The sequence below is a fragment of the Megascapheus bottae genome, chromosome 6, assembly GCF_031878675.1.
Source record: "Megascapheus bottae isolate mThoBot1 chromosome 6, mThoBot2.hap1, whole genome shotgun sequence".
Lineage (NCBI taxonomy): Eukaryota > Metazoa > Chordata > Mammalia > Rodentia > Geomyidae > Megascapheus > Megascapheus bottae.
This window is the reverse complement of record NC_143514.1, coordinates 12540028-12564104: the sequence shown is the minus strand read 5'-3', so window position 1 is coordinate 12564104 and position 24077 is coordinate 12540028. Positions and strand designations below refer to the sequence as shown.

At 40.6% G+C, this 24077-nt stretch overlaps 1 protein-coding gene across 1 annotated transcript in view; it reads left to right on the top strand.

Moving 5' to 3' along the window:
• Positions 1-23407, top strand: part of Dbt (dihydrolipoamide branched chain transacylase E2) — a 30732-nt gene extending 7325 nt beyond the window's left edge. Inside the window, exons 2-11 of the mRNA XM_090334267.1 lie at positions 1931-2054; positions 8621-8696; positions 10694-10875; positions 12401-12522; positions 15117-15333; positions 16026-16192; positions 19564-19641; positions 20912-21103; positions 21204-21275; positions 22761-23407. Of these exons, the coding sequence (XP_090190393.1) occupies positions 1931-2054; positions 8621-8696; positions 10694-10875; positions 12401-12522; positions 15117-15333; positions 16026-16192; positions 19564-19641; positions 20912-21103; positions 21204-21275; positions 22761-22928 (1398 nt within the window). The 3' untranslated portion in view covers positions 22929-23407. The remainder of the gene's footprint in view (positions 1-1930; positions 2055-8620; positions 8697-10693; positions 10876-12400; positions 12523-15116; positions 15334-16025; positions 16193-19563; positions 19642-20911; positions 21104-21203; positions 21276-22760) is intronic.
• Positions 23408-24077: the final 670 nt, after the last annotated feature.

Below are 24077 nucleotides of genomic sequence, written 5' to 3'. Positions count from 1 at the left end.
TTTGATTTTTTTGAATTGATTTTTTTCAATTGTTATCATAAAGGTGGTATCTAGAGAGATTATGAGTACATTTCTTTTTGGACAATATCACCCCTTCCATTGTTTTCTCCTAGTTTATACCTACCATCTCCACCTACAAGTTGTATAGTTCATTCTCAACATAGTGTCTAGTAAGTGCCATGCTTTGTCCTCCATTTCTGTGCCCCCTGTCACCCTCCCAAAGACAGATAAACAAGAGAAAAGGAAAAAAAACCAGCAACAAATAACAAACCTTTTTTCCATTTCCTGCAGTTCATTTCAAAAAATATTACTTTATATGATCAGATGCACACAGGCAGTGCGTCTGTGTATTCCTCTCCTAAGTGTCACTTTGATTTTGATATATCAAGTTGCATCCATTCAGTCCTAGAATATTGTTTTGTATCATACTATTTTGTTGTGTGTGTGTGTGTGTGTCTGGGTGTGTGCATGTGTACACATGTACATATTTGTGTGTACTGGGGCTTAAACTCTGTGACTTGCACTCTCAGATTTTTCACTCAAGGTTGGCATTCTATTACCTGAGCCACACCTTCACTTCTAGCTTTTTATTGGTTAATGAAGATAAGAGTCTTATGCTTTCCTGCCCAGGCTGGCTTTGAACCTTGATCCTCAGATCTCAGCCTTCAGATTACAATTAGGATTACGGGTGTGAGCCCATGCCAGCCTGGCTCATAAGCTGTTATATAAAATAGTTAAGGAGTCATCTATCAGTTATAATGAGAAAACGTTGAGGGCTGGGGTGGTAGAATGGTTGCCTCGCCTGAAGGAGGTCCTAAGTTTGAGACCCAGCACTGGAGCCAAGGGAAATGTTTTTTCAATGTTGTAAGTACTGACAATCACTTTAAAAGTGTTTCATTGTTTTTATTTATTTTATTTGATTGGCAATAGTGAGATTCCAGCTCAGGACTTTGTACTGTACAAGCAAGTTGCTCTGTTGCTGCTACATTCCTGGCTTTTTTTTGGGGGGGGGGGGCTTTAGTTAATTTTTTTAACAGGATCTTGGCTTTTGCCCATACTTGCCTGGTTATTAAATCAACCTTTCAGCTATGATGGCAGGTGTCAGCCTTTGTGCTCAACCTACTTGCTGAGATGCATCTTGTATCCTTGTTTTAGGATGTTTAAAAACAAGCTGGAATGATAGATATTTTGGGCAAAGTCACAAAGATGTGAATAAATCTTTATGCCAGAGCTTGAGTTCTCTCTCTTTCTTTCTTTCTTTTTTTTTTTTTTTTTTGGTGGGTTATGGAGCTTGAACTCAGCCTGGGTGCTGTCCCTGAGCTCTTCAGCTCAAGGCTACTGCCTTGAACCTAGCCCCACTTCCCATTTTCTAGAGGTTAATTGGAGATAAGAATTTCAGGTCCTTTTGTGCCTGGGTTGGCTTTGAACCTTGATCCTCAGATCTCAGCCTCCTGAGCAGCTAGGATTATAGGCATGAGCCACCACGCAATTACGCCCAGTGAGTTTGAGTTCTTTTAGTGTTTTTGAACAAAAATATTTCAGAAAATAACTAATTTTCATAAACTTGATTGTTCCCACTGCCAAGTATTCGGAGTTTTGCCTAGATAATTTCTTATTGACATTGTGATAATGCATGTTTAAAAATAGAGGTGAAATTCAATATGTTCTTAAAAAAATAAGACATTGGGGCGCAGGGCCTGACCTGACTGATAGAATGCCTGCTGAGCAATCACAAGGCCCTAAACCATAGTACCACAATAAAGTAAAACAACTGTTTTGGACTGGGGGTATGGCTGAAGAGGTAGAGCATCAGCTTAATGTTTGTGAGGCCCTAATTTCAAACCCTAGTGTCACTACAATAAATACATAAGAAATAAAATTGTAAGAAACAGTTAACTTATAAAGGCAATTTTTGTTTTCTCACTTGCAGATTTATGTTCGCTATTTTCAAACCTGTAGTAATGTGCACGTTTTAAAGCCAAAATGTACATGTTTCCTCCGATATCCCTCCTTCAAGTATGGCCTTCCACGGCACTTCCTAAAAACATCTGCTGGTAAGTGATCTCAGAGCAGCACATGGAAATAATGTCTTTTTTTTTTTTTTTTGGTCAATGTGGGGCTTGAACTCTGAACTTGGGTACTGTCCCTGAGTTCCTCAGCTCAAGGCTAGCACTCTACCACTTTGAGCCACAGCACTGCTCCTGATTTTCTGGTATTAATTGGAGATAAGAGTCTCATGGACTTTCTTGCTTGGGCTGGCTTTGAACTGCAGTCCTCAGATCTCAGCCTCCTGAGTGGATAAGGATTATAGGTGTGAGCTACCAGCACCTGGCGAATGTTTCTTATCATCAGTCTTCCTCCCTCCCCCTCCCCTTTTTCCACCTCCCCTCCCCCCGCCCTGTAATTTGAATGCTTACCAAAGTAAAACCAAGTTGACCTTATGCTTCTAACCTGGTTCTCCCCATATCAATCCAATTCTCATTTTCTTTTATTCCCCAACTTCCAACTTTCCTTAAGTGCTTGTGTCTTCTGTTGGGATTCAGTTATATTGCACATCTATTCTTTATCATCTGACTCTCCCAAATGCAGTAGCACTGAGAGGAGCTTTCCAGTCAAGCTAACAGGAATATCTTCATGTCCTAGCCTCCGCTGCCATGTTGTTTGCTCTCTTCTTACAATGTGATGAAGCCACCTGAACCTTCTGCTCAATAGAAAATTCCCTGGCTTTACCACTTAATTATCACATAGGCAACTCTTCTCCCCTCTAAATAACTTGAAAGATTAAAAATTAAGGTATAAGAAAAGTAAAAGAACTTTGATTTCCTGGTATTTTATCAAGAACCTTAGACCTGGGCTGGGAGTTTGGCCTAGTAGTAGAATGCCTAGCATGCCTGAAGCCCTGCGTTCAATTCCTCGGTACCACATACATAGAAAAAGCTGGAAGTGGTGCTGTGGCTCAAGTGGTAGAATGCTAGCCTTGAGAAAGCTCAACAAGGACAGTGGTCAGGCCCTGAGTTTAAGCCCCAGGACTGGTAAAAACAAAACAAAAAAACCTAGACTTTTTTTTTACATTTATTTTTGACCGACATATAGGATTTAAGTATATGCAAGCAATGAGAAACTGAGGCGTTCCAGGCAAACTCTGTTCTTCCATGTTTTCACAACCATTGATCTTACTCTGCTGGTGCTGTACTACTAGAACAATGCCTCCAACCTGCCATTTTGATGATTATTTTGGAGATGGAATCTCATGGACTTTCCGACCTAAGTTGACTTTAACAAAGATTCTGAGAATCTTAGCCTCCTGAATATCTAGGATTATAGAAGTGAGCCACCAGTGCTGGCTTTCCATGCTTTTTATATGCCTGTTCCAACAACCTTGAACAAGTAAACTTTACCTTCACTGCTTTCATTTTTATCAAGCCAAGGGTGGCAATTGTATACCTGTAATCTCAGCCCTTGGCAAACTGAAAAACCATAGCTATATAGCAAGATCTTATCTCTAAACTACCAAAATCCCAAATATAAACCAAGCCAGGTACTGGTGACTCATATGTAGACTCCCAGCTACTTAGTAGATTGAAGTCTGAGGATCTTGTTTTAGAGTTAGCCTAGGCAGGAAAATCTGTGAGACTCTTATCTCCAATCAATCACTAAAAATCTAGAAGTGGATATGATTCAAGTGGTAGAGCACCAGTTTTGAGCAGAAAAAGTCAAGTGAGAGTATATAATCCTGAGTTCAAAATTCAGAGCTAGCCTCCTCCCTCCCACCCACTCCCCCAAATTAATAAATAATAAAACCGTCTTCACCTGGAGCAAAAATTTAAAATTAAAAGGCTCAACGATAATGCCCAGACCCTGAGTTCAAGACTAGAACAGAAAAAAAAAAAGAAAAAGTTGCTTTTTTTTTTTAAAGGTAACTTTATACTGGCAAAGGGTTAAGACACATTATTGCTGGCAATGTAAGGTGTGGTGTGTATATGTGATGCCCTATACATATGTATGTGTATATTTTTGCATATTGTTAGATATATCACCCAGGGCTTTAGTGCATGCTAGTCCAGTGTTCTTCCACAGAACTATAACTCCCAAGCCAAGATTTCTATTTTCTTTTCCTTTCCTTCTTTCTTTCTTTCTCTTTCTCTTTTTTTCTCTCATTCTTTCTTTTGTTGGCAGTCGTGGGTCTTGAACTCTGGGTCCCTGAGCTCTTCAACTCAAGGCTAGCACTCTACTCCTTGAGCCACAGTGCCACTTCCATTTTTTTACTACTTTATTGGAGAAACGAGTCTCACAGGTTTCATGCCCAGGCTGGCCTTGAACCACCACAGTTCTCAGATCTCAGCCTCCTGAGGAGTGAGGATTAGAGCTGTGAGTCCCAGGGGCCCGGCCTTAGGTACCTTCTTGAAGATAGAAGCTTCGAAAATCTTATTTGCCTGGACCCCTGAACTTGTACAACTCTAGCTCTCCATTCTGTTAGTGCAGGCAGGTCAGCTCAGCATGAATTTATAAGGTGGAGAAATAGATTCTGCTTCTTCATAGGGGAAGCTATAAAGAATTTATGAGCACATTAATTTTACCTGTAGCTCCCAATAGAGTTGAAGCCTCTTCACATGACGCACACAGCCTTCTCACATCTCCTCTGACTTGCCACATACCCTGTCTTCAGCCCTATTCTCTCACCATCACTTTCTCATTACACAGATTGAGTCCCACCTACCTCCTTGTTTTAACCCTATAGTAGCCATTCTTGAGCACAAGACTTTGTGTTCCTTTCTAATTATTTCTTTCATGAAAAGCCTGAAAAATAGAATTACTTATTAAATTTAGGATGTAGAGTCTCAAAAATAGTCATGCTTTAAATTTTTTTTATTTATTTGCTTACTTATTTATGAAACAGGGTCTTTTTATGTTGCCCAGGCTGTTTTCATACTTGTAGATTCCAGAAATCCTCCAGTCATTGCCACTCAAGTAGCTAGGCTACAGGTGTATGTCACTACACCCAGCTCTTAGAATTTCTCGCACCTCATACCAGACTCCCTGCAGAAAGGAAGCAATATACACACTGAACAGCTTTAGTGAGGAAACAGGAAGTACCTAATAACTCATGTGAGAGTGTATTTTACATTTACTGTTAATCCTATGTATCAGACAAAATTTTAGGCTCTAAAATTGCATATTTTAAAAATGAATGGCCAAGGGGCCGGGAGTTTGGCCTAGTGGTTAAAGTGCTTGCCTAGCATGCATGAAGACCCGGGTTCGATTCCTCGGTACCACATACATAGAAAAAAGCCGGAAGTGGTGCTGAGGCTCAAGTGGTAGAGCTCTAGCCTTGAGAAAGTCCAAGGACAGTGCTCAGGCCCTGAGCTCAAGCCCGGACTGGCAAAAAAAAAAAAAAAAAAAAATGAATGGCCAAGAGACACATGAAGAAATGCTCAACATCTCTGGCCATAAAAAAATGTAAATCAAAACAACTTTGAGATTTTACCTCACTCCAGTTAGAATGGCCATGATCAAGAAATCTAATAACAACAGATGCTGGTGGGGATTTAGCCAGAAGGGATCACTACTGTATTGTCGGTAGGAGTGTAAATTCGTCCAGCCACTCTGGAAAGCAGTGTGGAGGTTCCTCAAAAGACTAAACATAGAGCTCCCCTATGACCCAGCAACCCTACTCCTTGGCATTAACCAAATGTCCAGAAACAAGGACATACTAGACCTACCAGCACAATCGTGTTCTTTGCAGGATTATCACAATAAGCTAAGATATGGAACCAACCCAGATGCACTACAGTAGTTGAATGGTTCATGAAGATATGGTATATTTACATCATGGAATTCTATGCTGCCATCAGAAAGAATGGCATTGCCCCATTTGTAAGAAAATGGAACAACTTAGAAAAAAATTATATTAAATGAAGTAAGCCAGACCCAAAGAAACATAGGCTCCATGGTTTCCCTCATTTGCAACCATTAGCATACATTTAGGATTCTCCAAACAGAAGATCATAATAGGTCAAAAGCTATCCATATAGGATAAGACTAAGCAAAATGAACTCGAAGATATGGAAACAAGAGATTTATCTATGTGGTTGTTGTTCTTAACATACTATGTGAAGCTATTTCTTTTCTCTTCTTTCTCCCTTAAGGTTTATCTCATGTTGTTACTGTATCTGGCTTTGGTACCTGGTATATTGTATATACATTTATTTGTTTATTTGAAAAACGGAAGGTAAGGGGAAAACATGATTGGGAGGGGTTGGGAGCACAGAAAGTGACAGAAAAACACGGAAAGGGGTAACGATGTTCAAGAAATAATGTACCCACTATCTGATGGAGGTAACTGTAACATCAACCCAACAATAAAATTTTTAAAAATAAAATTGCATATTTTTTTCTAGTCCTGGGGCTTGAACTCAGGGCCTGAGCACTGTCCTTGGGCTTTCTCAAGGCTAGCACTCTACCACTTGTGCCACCGCACCACTTCCAGCTTTTTCTATGTATGTGGTACTGAGGAATTGAATCCAGGTCTTCGTGCATGCTAAGCAAGCACTCTACCACTAGGCCAAGCAAGCTCCATGCCTAAAATTCCATATTTTGTAAGCACTTATAGTTAGTGACAATCTGACAATAGAGGGGCATTACTGTATAAGTTCAGAATGAGAAAGCCATACCTGCTATGTATACTAACCAGGAATCCTTTGACTTTTGGGTATGATTACTATGCAGTACCACTGGCATCTTAGTATTATAAAAAGACAGAAAATGGAAAAGAGATCATTTGACAGAAAAAGGGAAGGGATCATTTGACAGAAGTTAATTCAGGCACCTGGCACGGTGGCTCTTGCCCTGTAATCCTAGCTACTCTAGAGGCTGAGATCTGAAAATCAAGGTTCGGAGCCAGCTCTGGCTACTCAGGGGACTGAGATCTGAGGATCAAGGTTCAGAGCCAGTCCAGGCACAAAAGGACTTGAGACTTTTATCTCCAATTAACCTCTAGAATAAAGGAAGTAGGGCTTGGCTCAAAGGTAGGGTGGTAGCCTTGAGCTGAAGAGCTCAAGGACAATGCCCAGGCTTAGGGGTAGGGTGGTAGCCTTGAACTGAAAAGCTCAGGGATGGCACCCAGGCCAGAGTTCAAGCCCCACGACAACAACAACAACAAAAAAAAAAAAAAAAAAAAAAGAAGAAAAAAAAAAGAAAAGAAAGAAATAGGCTAGGTGCCAGTGGCTCATGCCTGTAATCATAAGTACTCAAGAGGCTGAGATCAGAGAATCCTGGTTCAAAGCCAACCCAAACCAGGCAGGAAAGTCTATGAGAATCTTACCTCCAATTAAGCACCAAAAATACTGGAAGGAGAGCTGAGGCATAAGTGGTAGACTTTTAGCCTTGAGCAAAAAAAAAGCTTAGGGACAGCTCTCAGACCCTGAGTTCAAACTCTAGACAGACACACACACACAGACACACACACACACAGGCTAGGAGGGGACAGGAGTGTAGCATGTAGCCTAGTGGTAGAGTGCTTACCTAGCATGCACAATTCTTTGGTACCACATCTACAGAAAAAGCTGCAAATGGCACTATGGCTCTGGGGTAGAGTGCTAGCCTTGAGAAAACTTAAAAACAATGCTCAGTCCCTGAGTTCAAGTCCAAGGACTGGCAAAACAAAAAAACAAATCAAAACAGTGGTTTATGCCTATAATTATAGCTATTCAAGAAGCTGAGATCTGCAAATCACAGTTGAAAGACAGCCAGGACAGAAAAGTCTAGGAGACTTATATTTCATTAATTAGCAAGAAGCTGAAAGTGGAGCTACAGCTCAAGAAGTAGAGCACTAGGCTTGAGTGAAGAAAGCTAAAGGACTGCACCCAGGATCTGAGTTGAAGCCCCAGGACTAGCACATATACATATAAAGATACAGAGTCAGGAGCGATCTGATTGAGATCTAGCCATTCCTACTTATTGTTTCATAGAATACAGTGAGGATTCAGCCAGGTCCCTCTTTGTGTATATTTTTGTTTCATTTTCTGTTCACAACTATTGTTTCTAATGTCACTGATGTGTCACTAAGGACTTCTATCGAAGAACTTGTTTGGTTTGAGGTTCTAGCAGTGAAGCACAGCCACCTGTCCACTCTTGACCAAAGCAGAGTCCTCCGTTTTTGGGGATGCATATGGGCCCAGTGAGGAAGGATGGGGTCCCCTGCCTAGCCAGCCAGATCAGCCAACTCAACCCTGGTGGTGAATGGGGTGACACATGTCACAGTCACATTGCCCTCATGTCCAACAATATTATTTAGGAATTTGGAAAATGCAAATTCTGTTGCAATGTCACTAGGTTGGTATTATGGAATAATTTATTCTGATCTTTAACAGCGATCAAAAATAGCTTTGTTTTTAATCCAGAAGCGGTGCTGAGGCTCAAGTGGTAGAGCTCTAGCCTTGAGAAAGTCCTAGGACAATGCTCAGGCCCTGAGCCCAAGGCCCAGGACTGGCAAAAAAAAAAAAAAAAAAAAAAAAGGTTTTTAAATTAGAAAATGTTAGCAGTTTTGAAACAACTTCTAGGTCTGCATGAGAATGCTCATATATTCATATTTAATGAGATGATTTCTCTTTTCTCTTTGAAGCGCTACAAGGACAGGTTGTTCAGTTCAAACTCTCAGACATTGGAGAAGGCATTCGAGAAGTAACTGTCAAAGAATGGTAAGCTAGTCTGAAAACATTTTAAGTAAATGGAAATAAGGAACCCATTTATGTAGACAAACTTCTTCCTGTGATAATATAACTACTTTGTGTTGATAATATGCTAGGAGAAGACATACATCATGTCATTTTATTTGATGTGACTAATTAATGACTACTACTTTCTCCTGATTGTGTGTGCTTGCCTTTGTGCGTGCATGCGTGTGCACGTGTGAGGGTGTGCAGGTACTAGGGCTTGAACTCTGGGCCTGGGTGCTATTCCTTAGCTTTTTTGCTTAAGGCTGGCTTTCTACTACTTAAGACAGCTCCATTTCTGGGTTTTTCGTTGGTTTCTTTCTTTGCTTTTTGTTTTTTGACTGTTAATTTAACAGAATTGCCTCACAAGACTTCCTGCCTGGACTGGCTTCAAACCTCAGTCCTCAGATCCCAGCCTCCTGACTAGCTAGGATTATATTTGTGAGCCACCAGCACCCAGCTCAACCATAGTTTTCTGTTTCTTTGAATGTCTATTTTTTTTTTATTGAAAGATAGACATTTAAAAATAATGTAACAAAAGTGGGGCCAGGAGTTTGCCCTAGTGGTAGAGTGCTTACCTGGTATGCATGAAGACCTGGGTTTGATTCCTCAGTACCACATACATGGAAAAAAGCCAGAAGTGGTGCTGAGGTTGTAGAGCTCTAGCCTTGAGAAAGTCCAAGGACAGTGCTCAGGCCCTGAACTCAAGCCCAGGATTGGCAAAAAAGAAAAAAAAATGTTAACAAAAATAATATAGCAAATCAAGAAATCAGTTCCTTTCCTTCCCAAGATTTTGTTGTTGCTTTTAGGATGTAAGGTGGGTGGAATGGTGTAGGTTTGTTTGTTTAGTGATTTTCCTGAACTAATTCTGAAGAGTCTGTTTTCTTGCTTTCATTTGTTGCTGTTGTGGAGGTCTATAATTGGCATAGTAGATTCAAAATGATTAGATGCACATTTCCTTACATATTTTGTACTAGTATTTCAGCCCTTTGCCAAGAAATTGCACATTAAACATATCATCAATCCTCAAGCAATTTGTAGCTTTCTCTCAGCCGTTATTTCCTGCTTCCAAGGGGCCCCTGCCTCACTCAGATGTGATAGATCAGGGTTCTCTCAGATCTTTCTTTAGCATGTGTACATCTTATAAAGAAAGATAGTAAAGCCAATAATCCTAGCTGCTCAGGAGGTTGAGATCTCAGGATTAAAGTTCAAAGCCAGCCTGGGCAATAAACTCTGTAAGACTCTTTATTTCCAATAAACTAATCAGAAAAAGCTGGAAGCAGCACTGAAGTTCAAGTGGAGTAGAGCACTTGTATTGAACACAGAGAGGCTCAGGGACAGTGCGTAGGCCCAGACTTCAAGCCCTGGGACTGGCAAGAGAAGAAGTACGGAGGAAGAAGTAAACGGAAATACCACTTTTAGATTGTTTCGTTTTGTTTTATGGGTCCTGAGCTTAAGCTCAGGGTGTGGATACTGTCCCTGAGTGTTTTTCTTTTTATATCTTTCTTCATCTCACTGCTAGCTCTTTACCACTTGAGTCACAGTTCCACTTCCAGCTTTTTAAGTATTTAATTGGAGATAAAAATCTCACAAGCTCTTCTGCCTGGACTGGTTTGGAACCATGATCCTCAGATTTCAACCTCCTACAAAACTAAAATTACAGACATAAGCCACCAGCGCCCAACAGGAAATACCACTTTTAAAAATAACATTTTAAGGATGACTTAAAAAAAATCAGTCAGAAAACCTGAAAGTGTATACAATCTTTAGATCCGTGAATGAATTTGCAAAATTTTAGCCTATGTCAGGGTGAGCCTGCATGCCAGTGTCATCTCTGAACATTTCTTGGTGCTCCATGTGACAGTAAATTCTGAACTAGGTGGCTTCTAATGGAACTCAACATGGCGTTTACATTGTTAAGGTGACAGGAAACGTGATTGCCCATATGAAAGCATCTCGTAGCTCATGTCTTTTTCTTTCAGGTATGTGAAAGAAGGAGATACGGTGTCCCAGTTTGACAGCATTTGTGAAGTTCAGAGTGATAAAGCCTCGGTGACCATCACAAGTCGTTACGATGGCGTCATTAAAAAACTCTACTATAACCTAGATGACATAGCCTATGTGGGGAAGCCATTAGTAGACATAGAGACTGAAGCTTTCAAAGGTACTACACATGTAGTAGCAAGATGATTGCTTTGTACTTTGACAGTGAATCCCCATAGGAAGTGATCCTTCGCTGTTCAAAGCCAGCTCAAGCAGAAAAATCTGTGAGATATTTAATTAACTCCAGCATAAGGCTGTGTCTGGGGTTATGGCTCAAGAGCTTCAATCTTGAATGAAAAAGCTAAGGGAAAACACAAGATCCTGAGTTCAAGCCCCAATACCAGCACAAAATGACAACAACAAAGAAGTTGGGATGCAGCATTTGAGTTGCAGTCACCAGTCTGTTGGCTCTTATTTCTGTAGCCTATGCAGTCATAACTAATATTACAATCATTTAGTTTTTAGAGTCACAGTTTTAGAATTTATAAAATATCTGACACCTGTTTTCTCTATTCATGTGATAAATTCTGGCTTAATAGATGAAGAAATAGACATAATTTAAAACTTAGGGCAATTTTCTCAGTAGTCAGTATTATAGCCAATATTATGTATTAGCTATACATTATAGCCAGTATTATATATTACGTATTATGTGAAATCCTGAGGATTGAGCCCACAGTTTCAAGTGAGCTAAGCAAATACTCTACCACTGGACTATACCCATAATCCCAACATCACCAAGTTTAGAACCTGGATGTCCTGAGATACCCAATAGAATTTTTTTCGCAGTGTTCCTCCAAAAGCTAGAAGACAGCTTATTGAAGGCTTCCTATTATTTATTTATTTTTCTTACTGTAAGCCAGTAATTATAAAAGGTTATAAAATATAGAAATCTAAAAGTATTTCTAAAACCTATCATTTAGATGGGGGTGACTGGTATTAGAGCTCGAATTCAGAAGTCTTTTACTTTCTTGTCCAGCTTGCTTGCTCTGCTGGCTCTTAGCTATTTCAATCAGGCCTCTAACCTGTCTTTCTGCTGGTTAATTGGAAATGGAATGTAACAGACTTTTCTGCCCAGTCTGGTTTTGAATTTTGATCATTTGTTTGCATATTATTAATTCTCAATTTATGATCACTTGCACAGGAGCCAGATTAAAATTTATATTTGTGTTATTTAAAAAAAAGACTTCCACATATACTAGAATGTTTTAGTATTTCACAAAAATTCCCCTTAAAATTTCCTCCAAATAGTTGAATTAATTGGATTACTTAATACAGAACTTAGCAATCATTTTGTTTCGTTTTGTTTTGTTTTTCATCTGTCAGTCATGGGGCTTGAACTGAGGCCTGAGCACTGTCCCTGAGCTTTTTTGCCATACCACTTAAAACCACAGCTCCACTTCTGGATTTCTGGTGGTTAATTGGAGATAAGAGTCTCACGAACTTTCCTGCCTCGTCTGGCTTTGAACTGCAATCCTCAGATCTCAAGCCTTCTGAATAACTAGGATTATACGCATGAGCCACCAGTACCCAGAGAGTTTTAGTTATTATAGGCCATAAAGCTTTCATATCTATCATAGAGATAGATAAATATCATAGGTAGGTAGATAACATTTTCATTAAAGTTAAGTGTCCCTTATTGCCAGATTCTGAGGAAGACGTTGTTGAAACTCCGGCCGTGTCCCATGAGGAACATACACACCAAGAGATCAAGGGCCAGAAAACATTGGCAACTCCTGCAGTTCGCCGACTGGCAATGGAAAACAATGTAAGTTATCTTGTTATTTAAGTCTAGGGTCCATGTCTAGCTCTGAGAAATTATCCCACTCTTCATGGGCTAGTGAAATGGCTCAAGCTAGGATTCGTGAGAAATGTTAATGGTATCTGCACACTTGGGAGAGTTGAGAAGACATTATGAACTTGGTTTGTGTGTGTGTGTGTGTGTGTGTGTGTGTGTGTGTATGTGTGTGTGTGTATGTGTGTGTGTGCCAGTCCTAGGGCTCCAACTCAGAGCCTGAGCACAGTCTCTGAGCTTTTTTTGCCCAAAGCTGGTGCTCTGCCAGTTCAGCCACCGCTCCACTTCCAACTTCTTTTGGTGATTAATTGAAGATGTACCAATGATTTGACAATATATAATGAGCTTAAAGGTTTATATAGCTTTCAACTAGAAAGTCCATATCCAAATGTAAATTCTAGGGCAATAAAAAATAAATAAAAAAAGAATGTTCCAGATCCAAACTGTAGCCAAGTCATTGACTCAACCAAGGGTAAAATTCAAGCATGGTGCCTACCTTGTCTCATGTCACTTGTGAGACAGGCAGTGTCCTAAGACTGAAAGAACACAGCTAGTAATGTAGTAGGGCAGAATTTAACAGCAAGGTCTCCACTGCAAAACAAATGGCGTCTTGTCATTAATGATTGCCCACCAATCGTTGCCTTCGTGTGGAGCGTGTATGTGCCAGGCATTGTATACACTTCCTCTCGGCCTCTCGCAACCACCATTCATGATGCCTGTGAGAAGTACCCCCATTTACTGAGGAGAAGAGTTCAGGAAGTTCATCACCTTGTTCAAAATCAGGTAAATAGCGGCAATGGGAATGGGATCATAAATCTGTCCAGTTCCCCAGGTCCACCATGCAGTCTTGCTGCCATAAATCTGTCCAGTTGCACAGCTCCACGATACAGACTTTCCATCTGTTTCTAAGGAAAGTAATTAATTATGGTGGGAGAAAAACCAGAGTTCGTATTTTAGAAATGGGTAATAGAGTCATTAGAATGTTTATGTCCAGGAAGTGGTGCTGAGGCTCAAGTCATAGAGCACTATCATTGAGCACAAAGAGGATCAGAGACAGCCCAGACTCTGAGTTCAAGCCCCACAATGGACCAATAAATAAATGAATGAATTAAGAAATAAACTTAGAGGGGCCGGGAGTTTGGCCTAGTGGTAGAGTGCTTGCCTAGCATGCACGAAGACCGGGGTTCGATTCCTCGGTACCCCACATACATAGCAAAAAGCCAGAAGTGGTGCTGAGGCTCAAGTAGTAGAGCTCTAGCCTTGAGAAAGTCCAAGGACAGTGCTCAGGCCCTGAGCTCAAGCCCAGGACTGGCAAAAAAAAAAAAAAAAAAAGAAATAAACTTAGAATGTTTACATCCAGTCAGCCAGTTACCCAGCCATCGGAAAACTATTCAAAGAACATAATCTCAGATGCGTTTTTCTTTGATGTGCTGGGGTTTTGTTGTTTGTGTATTTAAGACAGAATCTAGCTAACTAACCCATGCTGACTTCAGATTCATGGCGCTCCTATCTTTGCCGCCTGAATGCTGGTCTACTCTACAATTCCTGGCTTCCTTAAGTAGCCAAAAAATTAGAAGGCGCACATATGGTCAAAATTGGGAGAAATGCTAATATAAATCATGCCCTACTCTTAATGGATTTATTTTGGTTGTTGTTTCTTGAAATAAGATCTTGCTTACATATCACAGGCTGGCCTAGAACTCTTGATTCTCCTGCCTCTCTTCCCAGGTGCTTAGATTGCTGGTATACAGCATCACACTCAGGCCTACTTGTCATGAAATTTGATGATTGTGTTCAAATATGAAGACAATAATAACATGAAAACTGGGCTATTCAGATTATCAAATGAAGTCGTCAGTTAACATATCACTGTGAAAGATATAAAAAAAGCCAAGGGCCCATTTCTCACCCCCTGTATTCCTAGCCACTTGCAAGGCTGAGAACAGGATAGCCATTTGAAGCCAACCCAAGCATACAGGCAAGATTTCTTCTAAAGCAACAGCTGGAAGCACACATGTGCCCTTGCAGTAACTCTGGAGATTGGAATGGGTTGTATCATTAGTTCCAGAGCAGCTAAGTAGAAGCCGGACCTGTCATCTCAGCTATAATGGGAAACATAAAATAGACTGATTGTAATCCAAGCACACATCTGGGCACAAAATAAGGCCCTATCTCAAAATAACCAGTGTGGAAGCATGGTTTCATGGTAGAGCACCTGCCTAGCATGAAGCCATGATTTCAAACTCTGTATTTCCTTTAAATTTTTTTTGTTTGTTTTTTTGGCCAGTCCTGGGCTTGAGCTCAGGGGCTGAGCACTGTCCTTGGACTTCCTCAAGGCTAGAGCTCTACCACTTGAGCCTCAGCACCACTTCTGGCTTTTTTTTTTTTTTAATGTACATGGTACGGAGGAATCGAACCCGGGTCTTCATGCATGCTAGGCAGGCACTCTACCACCAGGCCAAACTACCAGCTCTTCCTTTAATTTATTGGGCAAAGATCAAACTGTACAACTGATTGGAATCTATATTTAAACATTGATAATATTAGAAAATGTGTTATGTTTTTAGATCAAGTTAAGTGAAGTTGTTGGCTCAGGAAAAGATGGAAGAATACTTAAAGAAGATATTCTCAACTATTTGGAGAAGCAGACAGGAGCCATTCTGCCTCCTTCACCCAAAGCTGAAATCATACCACCTGCACCCAAACCAGAAGACAGAACTGTGCCCTTCCCTGCCTTTACACCACCAGTCTTCACAGGCAAAGACAGGACTCAGCCTGTCACAGGTAATCAGGACAACAGTAACACAGGGCAAGATCACATTTACTGGGTGAAAGTCTATAGATACATGTTTAGGATGGGATGTGTTCAGTTCTTATTAAGGGAAAAATTTAAGTTCTACAATATATTTTAATTTTCTTCTTTATTATTTTGTGCTTGCATTGGGCCTTAAACTCAGAGTCTAGGCACTATCCCTTAGCTTCTTCTGCTCAAGCCTGGTGCTCTGTCACTTGAGCCACAGCTCCACTTTCTGGCTTTTTGGTGGTTAATTAAAAGTAAGAATCCCGGGCTGGGAGTTTTGCCTAGTGGTAGAGTGCTTGCCTAGTATGCACGAAGACCTGCGTTCAATTCCTTGGTACCACATACATAGAAAAAAGCTGGAATAGGTGCTGAGGCTCAGGTGGTAGACCTCTAGCCTTGAGAAAGTCCAAGGACAGTGCTCAGGCCCTGAGCTCAAGCCCAGGACTGGCAAAAAAAAAAAGTAAGAATCCCTTAGATTTTCCTGCCCCAGCTGGCTTCAAACTGAGATCCTCAGAGCTGAGCCTCACGAGTAGCCAGGATTACAGGCACAAGCCACCAGTGCCTGGCCTAATTTAGCATCTACATTTTTGAAATGATGAGCTATCATAGCTGTAACAAGAAGCACTGGACAGTGACACATGATCACACGTGTAAGTAGTGATGTGATGTTTCCTAGGTTTTCAGAAAGCCATGGTGAAGACCATGACCGCGGCCCTGAAAATCCCTCACTTCGGCTACTGTGACGAGGTTGATGTGACTGAGCTGGTTAAGCTACGGGAAGAGTTGAAAACGGTTGCTTTGGCTCGGGGAATTAAGCTGACATTTATGCCCTTCTTCTTAAAGGTGAGATTTCACTCATCCCGATCAGCTCATATCCTAGAGTTAGAACAAGGTATCAAGAATTTACAGTGAGGGGCCAGGAGTTTGGCCTAGTGGTAGAGTGCTTGCCTAGCTTGCAGGAAGATGCAGGTTCAATTCCTTGGCACCATATATAGAAAAAAGCCAGAAGTGGTGCTGTGGCTCAAGTCATAGAGCGCTAGCCTTGAGAAAGCCCAAGGACAGGGCTCAGGTCCTGAATTCAAGCCCCAGGCAGTGTCCAATGGCTCATGTTTGTAATCTTAGCCACCCAGGAGGCTGAGTAGCTCCACCTCTTGTGTTTCTGACCTGTCTCTTACTGCTTGCTGATGACTCCAACTGTCCGGTGAAGTTTACATGGGCCAGCTTTTTACTATATGAAATATCCCTCTCAAAAAAAAATTCACACGTACATATTTTAACTTTTTATTATCTTTAAGTAGTTGTACAAGAGTTCACACTTAACAAATAGTTCATGAATGCAATTCGTCTTGATCAGTGTCACCTTTTCATATAAATATATTTTAATCAGAATAATCCCTGTAATTACTCTCTCTTTCTCCATCCTTGGAATATCTTTTATTGTCATCTTTCATCAATGCTCCAATCTGGATGAAATAATCTGTATAATGAAAATATAATTTATAAATTTTTTTCTGAACTAGTATATACATTTTACAATATAGTGAAATGGACCTGGTACAGTGGCTTATGTTAAAATCCCAGCTGTTCAGGAGGCAGAGATCAGGAGGATCAGGGAGCTAGGCTAACCCAGGCAAAATGTTAATAGAACATATTCAAAACAAAAGTTTGACATGGTGATGTGTGCTTTTGATTCCAACTAATGGGAGGCACAGGTAGAAGGTTCTTGGTCTGAGGCCCTGAACAAAAAGCTGTGAGACCCCCTTTGAAAAATAAAGCAAAAAAAGGGAGCTAAAGGGCTGGGAGTTTGGCCTGGTTGTAAGAGTGCTTGCCTAGCATGCCCAAAGACCCCGGTTCAATTCCTTGGTACCACGCACATAGGAAAAAAAAGGGGGGGGGGAGCTAAAGTGGTATACTACTTGCCCAGCAAATCACAAAGCCCTAAGTTCAAACCTTAATATTGCCAATAAATAAGGAAATAAGTATTGCACAGGGGAAAACAAACTAATCATTGAACTCTTATATTTCCTTTTTTAAATCTTTGTGTTACACCCGTAACACTTTAGTGCGACCCTTGATTTCTTATTTTTTTTTAAAAAAAAAGGTTCTAAGTCATATAATTAAAGTTTTTAAATTTTAACTTTTATTGTTGAGGTAATGTATAGAGAGGTTACAGTTACATTCACCAGATGGTAGGTGCATTACTTCTCACACAATGATACCCCTTCTCATGTTTTTGTCCCCTAAAGACTTTTTTTTGCCAATTTTGGGGCTTGAACTCAGGGCCTGGGAACTGTCCGTGGGCTTTCTTAAGGCTAGAGTGCTACCACTTGAGTCACAGCACCACTTCAGACTTTTCTGTGTATGTGGTGCCAAGGAATTGAACCCAGGACTTCATGCATGCTAGGCAAACACTTTATCACTAAGCTACACTACTGGCCCTAATTAAGGATTTTTGCCAGATCTTTACATGTGTTTGTATTCCAGTGATCTACTTTCTTAATCCTAGCCTAACTAATCCCAGAAAAGACCTCTGAGTAGTTAAACTTTTCCCATCCTTCCCTCCCCCCAACCCTTCTCATTCTTTATCAATTACAGGGACTTGTACTCAGGGCCTGAACTTCTGTTACTTAAGGCTGGAGCTCTACCACTTTGAGCTCTACTTTCAGTTTTCTGGTGATTGGTTAGTTGGAGATAAGAGTCTCATGGAGTTTCTTGCCTGCGCTGACTTTGAATCGAGATCCTCAGATCTCTGCCTCCTGAGTAACTAGGATGATAGGCATGAGCCACCCGTGCCCTGTTCACCCCGTGCCCAGTTTCCCTTTTCTTTTTTTTCATATATTTTTATTGTAATTAATAGAAGGGTTACATTATATTCACCAGATAGAAGGTGCATTACTTCACAAACATTGATACCCTTTCTCATGTCTTGGACCCCATTTCTCTCCCCCTACCCCCTTCCCTTCTCTTTAATTCAAGGATTTGATTGTTTTTATTGTCAAGACTTATGACCCACAGACAAAAATAATAATAATACTAACATTTACCAAAAGAGTAAAGAACTCTGGTTTTTTGAGTTTTGTTTTTGATTTTCCTTCCTGGTTAATTGGAAATAAGCGTCTCCTGAATTTTCCTGTCCAGGCTGGCTTTTAACCTTGACTCTCAGATCTCAGCTTCATGAGTAGTTAGGATTGCAAACATGAGCCACCAGCACCCAGCTAAAGAACTTTCCATAGGACTAGACAAGGGCCTTGGGGCCTCAGATTCTTTTAAACATTATTGTCTTACAATCTTTTAAATGTAATGCAAGGCAGGGCCACTGGAGTCGATGTGTGAAGTCTATGAATGGACAGAAAAAAAAATCTATCAAGAACATTTTGTGCTAGGGACATGGAAAAATCAGCACAGAATGGGAAGGAGAGGAGTGATCTTAAGGAAAATGACAAGAAATGGGGGGCTCAGAGGCAAGACATAGAGGAAGACTCAATCCTAGAGTCCAAGGGTACCTGGTAGACCTGAGATTCCCTCTGCATCAAGAGCACTTTGAAATCCTTGCTGTGTGTTCTTTCCCTGTGCTCAGAGAAGCAACATTCCTGTATTTTTATATTTTAATCACTAATGTACTCCTGAACTACTGGTTGCTTCTCATGGAAATCTCCCCCCAACCCCAAACCCTAGGGTTTTGACCTCAGGACCTGAACACTGTCCCTGAGTTTCTTTAGCTCAAGCTGGCACTCTACCCCTTGAGCTACACCACCACTTCTAGCTTTGTGGAGGTTCATTAGATGTCAGAGTCAGATTTTCCTTCCAAATCTGACTTTGAACCTGATTCTCAGATCTCAGCTTCTGGAGTAGCTAGGATTACAGGCATGAGCTGCTAGTGCCTGCCTCTCAGAGAAATCTGAAGACTACATGAAATAAGGAAAGCACTCAGAATGCAGACATTTACTTTGGAATGCTGACAGTCTAAATAGTTACTTTGATGTTTACAAATAACCTAACCATATTTTCTTTTATCCTTAAATGATTACGGTGACCTAATTTTATCTTGGTTGTTGGTAACAAAGGAAGTATTGTGCCTAGGAACATGGAGTCTTGAACTTAAACTCAATATAAATAAGAGTTCTCTCCCTCTCTCCTTTATGCCTCTCTTTTCTTGGAATCCCATATTTTTCCTGAGTTGAAGTGCTAACACTGTGTTCTTTTCTGATAAACAGGCTGCTTCCTTGGGATTGTTGCAATTTCCCATCCTTAATGCTTCTGTGGATGAAAACTGCCAGAATATAATATACAAGGTTAGCTATGTGTTGTAAAAATATTTATTAGAAATAGAATATGGTACAAATCTGTACAAATATGTGGGCCAAATATTTCTAACCTCCAAGGTTAGAAATGCTTCCATCATACTTCAAGTCATATTTTGTTTTGTTTTATTTATTTATTTATTTTTGTCAGTTGTGGGGCTTGGACTTAAGACATGGACACTATTGCTGAGCTTTTTCATGCAAGGCTAGCACTCTACCACCTGAGCTACAGCAACACTTCCCATTTTCTAGTAGCTAATTTTAGATAAGGCTCTCACAGACGTTCCTGCCTGGCTGGCTTTGATCTGTGATCCTTAGCTCTCAGCCTCCTGAGTAGCTAGGATTGCAGATGTGAACCTCCAGTGCCCAGCCTCAGCATACACTTTATAGATATTGGCACAAGCTGTTAGTATTTTCTTACACACTGCCAGCAATAATATGTGCCTTACCCCTCTGCCAGCATAAACTTATCTTAAAAAAAAAGGCCGGGAGTTTGGCCTAGTGATAGAGTACTTGCCTAGCATGCCAAAGACCTGGGTTCAATCCCTCAGTACCACATACATAGAAAAAAGCCAGAAGTGGTGCTGAGGCTCAAGTGGTGTAGAGCTCTAACCTTGAGAAAACGCAAGGACAGTGCTTGGGCCCTGAGCTCAAGCCCAGGACTGGCAAAAAAAAAAAAAAAGTTTTCCTTTTTTTGTGCTAGTCTTGAACTCAGGGTCTGGGTCTGGGCACTATTTCTGAGCTTTTTAATTTTTTGCTCCAGGTGAAGATAGTTTTTTAAATTTATTAATTGAGGTTTGTGGGGGGAGGAGGAGAGGTAGCCCTGGATTTTGAACCCAGGGTTATATATTCTCACTTGACATTTTCTGCTCAAAACTGGTGCTCTACCACTCAAATCACATCCACTTCTAGATTTTTGGTGATTGATTGGAGATAAGAGTCACAGATTTTCCTGCCTAGGCTAACTTTGAACCAAGGTCTTCAAACGTCAATCTACTCAGTAGCTGGGATTCTAGATGTTAAGTCACCAGCACCTGGCGTGGTTATACTTTGGATTTTGGTATTTTTGTGATAAGATTTTGCTATATAGCTAGCCATGGTTTTTCGGCTTGTCAAGGGCTGGGATTACAGGTGTGCATCTGCCACCCTTGGCTTGGTGAAAACGATGGAAGTATAGCCTTTCTTTCCATATTATTTTTGTAAAAATTATCTGGGTGTATGTGTGTGTCAGTGTGTGTAATTTCCTTCTTTTGTTTTTTAGGCTTCTCATAACATTGGGATAGCAATGGATACTGAGCAGGGCTTGATTGTCCCTAATGTGAAAAATATTCAGGTCCGCTCTGTATTTGAGATTGCTGCAGAGCTGAACCGCCTACAGAAACTGGGTTCATCGGGTCAGCTCAGCACCTCAGATCTCACTGGAGGGACGTTTACTCTTTCCAACATTGGATCGGTGAGTCCATAACTTAAGTTTCTAACTGTATGATCAATGAAAAACAGTGCCCTTTGCCATGTGTCTCCTGAAAGCCCACGTTCTCTGCTCTTTTTTGAAGATTGGTGGTACCTATGCCAAACCAGTGATTCTGCCCCCTGAAGTAGCTATTGGGGCCCTTGGATCAATTAAGGTATGTACATTAAATAGCTAAGAGCCGTTTAAGCATGCTGGTGCAATTGAACCCAAAGAAGATTAATCATCTCTTCTAAGATTTTTCTGACTTGGTAGGTTTGAGTCTGTGACTCTGGGTCAGTAAGACAGATGTTTCTTCTAGAGAGCGATGCCTGCAATTCTGGTAGCTGCCTGTCCATACAGGCATAAGTACAAATTCAACCAGTCTGCTTTTGTCTAAATATATTGGGCTGGAGATGTGGTTCTAGTGGTAGAGCACCTGGCTTAATAAGCTTGAGGCCCTATGTTCAAATGTTTTGATGCCAGTCTTAGGGCTTGAACTCAGGGCCTGGGCACTTCCTAGAGGTGGAGTCAGTCTTAACAATTTTTTTCAAACCTCCATTCTCCAGATCTCAGTCTCCTGATTAGCTCAGATTATAAGTGTGAGACACCGGCTTCCAGCTTGAACTTTACTTTCTAGTAAATAACAATTTGGATTATTATTTTTTTATTTGGCATTCTGAATTTTTTTTTTAATTTTCTGCCAGTTGCCAGTGGTTCATATAATCCTAGCAACTAAGGAGACTAAAATCTGAGGATCACAATTCAAAGCAAGCCCAGGCAGGAAAGTCGGTGAGATTCCTATTTCCAGTTAACTGGTACACACACACACACACACAAACGCACACAAAAACCAGCAAAAAGCCAGGCTAGAGGCATGGTTCAACTGGTAGAGCACCAGTAAAGCACATAAATTGAACAAGAACCTGATTTCCTTTCCAGGCGAGGTGGCTCACACCTGTAATCCCAGCTACTCAGGAGGCTGAGATCTGAGGATCAAGGTTCAAAGCCAGCCAGGGCACAAAAGGACCTGAGACTCTTATCTCCAATTAACCTTTAGAAAACTTGGCCCAAGGGTTAGAGTGGTAGCCTTGAGCTGAAGAGTTCAGGGACAGAGCCCAGGCTGAGTTCAAGCCCCATGACCCACAAAAAAAAAAAAAAGAAAAAAAATGAACATGATTTCCTTAGTTCAAGCCCAGTGCAACCGAAAATTACTATTTACAACACTTTTTCCTCAAACTTGTGCTCAAGAATCACTGGGAATACTCATCACAAGTGCAGAGTGCTTGTTCTTGAAGGCAGAGTCCCTAAAAGTCTTCAGTGAAGAGCTTTAATATCCTAAGTGTTTTAATATCCTAAGTACTAGCCTGTATTAGTACTTAGCCAATAATAGATACTCCTTAAAAATTGTTCAGTATTTGATCCCTGAGATGACATTTCATGGAAGCTATGGGACAGGAGGCACCATGGGGAAACTGACAGCTTGAGATATGTCTTCCCAGGTGCAAGAAATGGGAGCTAGCATTTCCAGAAGTCATGTTGCGGCCCTCTTCCTCTCTGTAGGGCAGAGTTGTTTGCCCAAGCTTACACCAATGTCATCTGATCTTGAGCTGTTGAGCTAGTGAACACTGACTCCTTGTTTCTTGGCTCACCTTGTTTCTAGGCTCTTCCCCGATTTAACCAGAAAGGAGAAGTCTACAAAGCACACATAGTTAATGTGAGCTGGTCAGCTGATCACCGAATTATTGATGGTGCTACAATGTCACGCTTCTCCAACTTATGGAAGTCCTACTTAGAAAACCCAGCTTTGATGCTGTTAGATCTGAAATGAACATTTATTAAGACATCTTTGAACTGCCAAAGAGGATGCAAGCCTAGCTGTGCCAAGCTCATATTCCTCACTACACTACAGTTTGTACCATAAATGACTTGTATTATGCAATTGGGATTTTAATGCACAATATCACTGTTTTATTGGAATTTTGTGGAAAATGGATAATGGTGGACCGGTTCCCCCAGGCTTTCCTATTTTATAGGTCAGAGTATAACTCCTTAAAATGGTGCAGATGTCTGTGTCAAGGTCAAGAAAACAAAATTGGAGCTAGGAGTATAGCTTAGGGATAGAATGCTTGCCTAGCATGCACACAGCCCTGGGTTTGATTCCTCAGTACCACTTACACAGAAAAAGCCAGAAGTGGCACTGTGGCTCAAGTAGTAGAGCACTAGCCTTAAGTAAAAAGAAGCTCAGGGACAGTGCTCAGAATTCAAGCCCTAGGACTGCAAATAAAAGAAAAAAGGGAAAAAAAGGAAGTTTGGAAGAAAGGGTGGGAGGGAGGAAGGAAGGAAGAAAACAAAATTGTTACTAGGAGACAAGTCACCTATATGCATACAGTATTTGCTGTGCTTCTTTATTTTGTACTCAATAACTGATTCTTTCTGAAGCTTTTAAATTATATTTAGTTGGAAAAAGAATTTACGTACAGAACTATTTTTCATTTCCCTACAATCATGTGAACTGTTTCATAAAATAAGTGCAATTATCTTGATCTTTTACCCAGGAGTCTACTGTGGATTGTTTGTTAATGTTTATTTCTGAAAATTTGGCACCTTTTCCAACGAAAAATATACTCTGGTTTCAATTGTAGTTTTATAGCCAATAAGCTGTTAAAGATGTTAGTTTTAAAATGGATATACTTTTAGAATTTTAGTAATGCTTCAGCATGTTGTTGGAAAGCACTTTGCCTTTACAAAGTCATTCATGATAAGGAGGTACTTTAAAAGTAGCAGCCACTACATTTAATATACTTTTCAATTTTCTGCTAAAAAAAAAAAAGGGATAAGAAAATGAACTGGAGTCCAATTCACTCTTCTTCTCCTAAAGAGGTATTTGAATAATGGGAGATAAAGGGAAATCACGGACAGAAAAATGAAATAATAAATTTTATACAGAAATGAATACTTCACATGATCATTTTGTTAA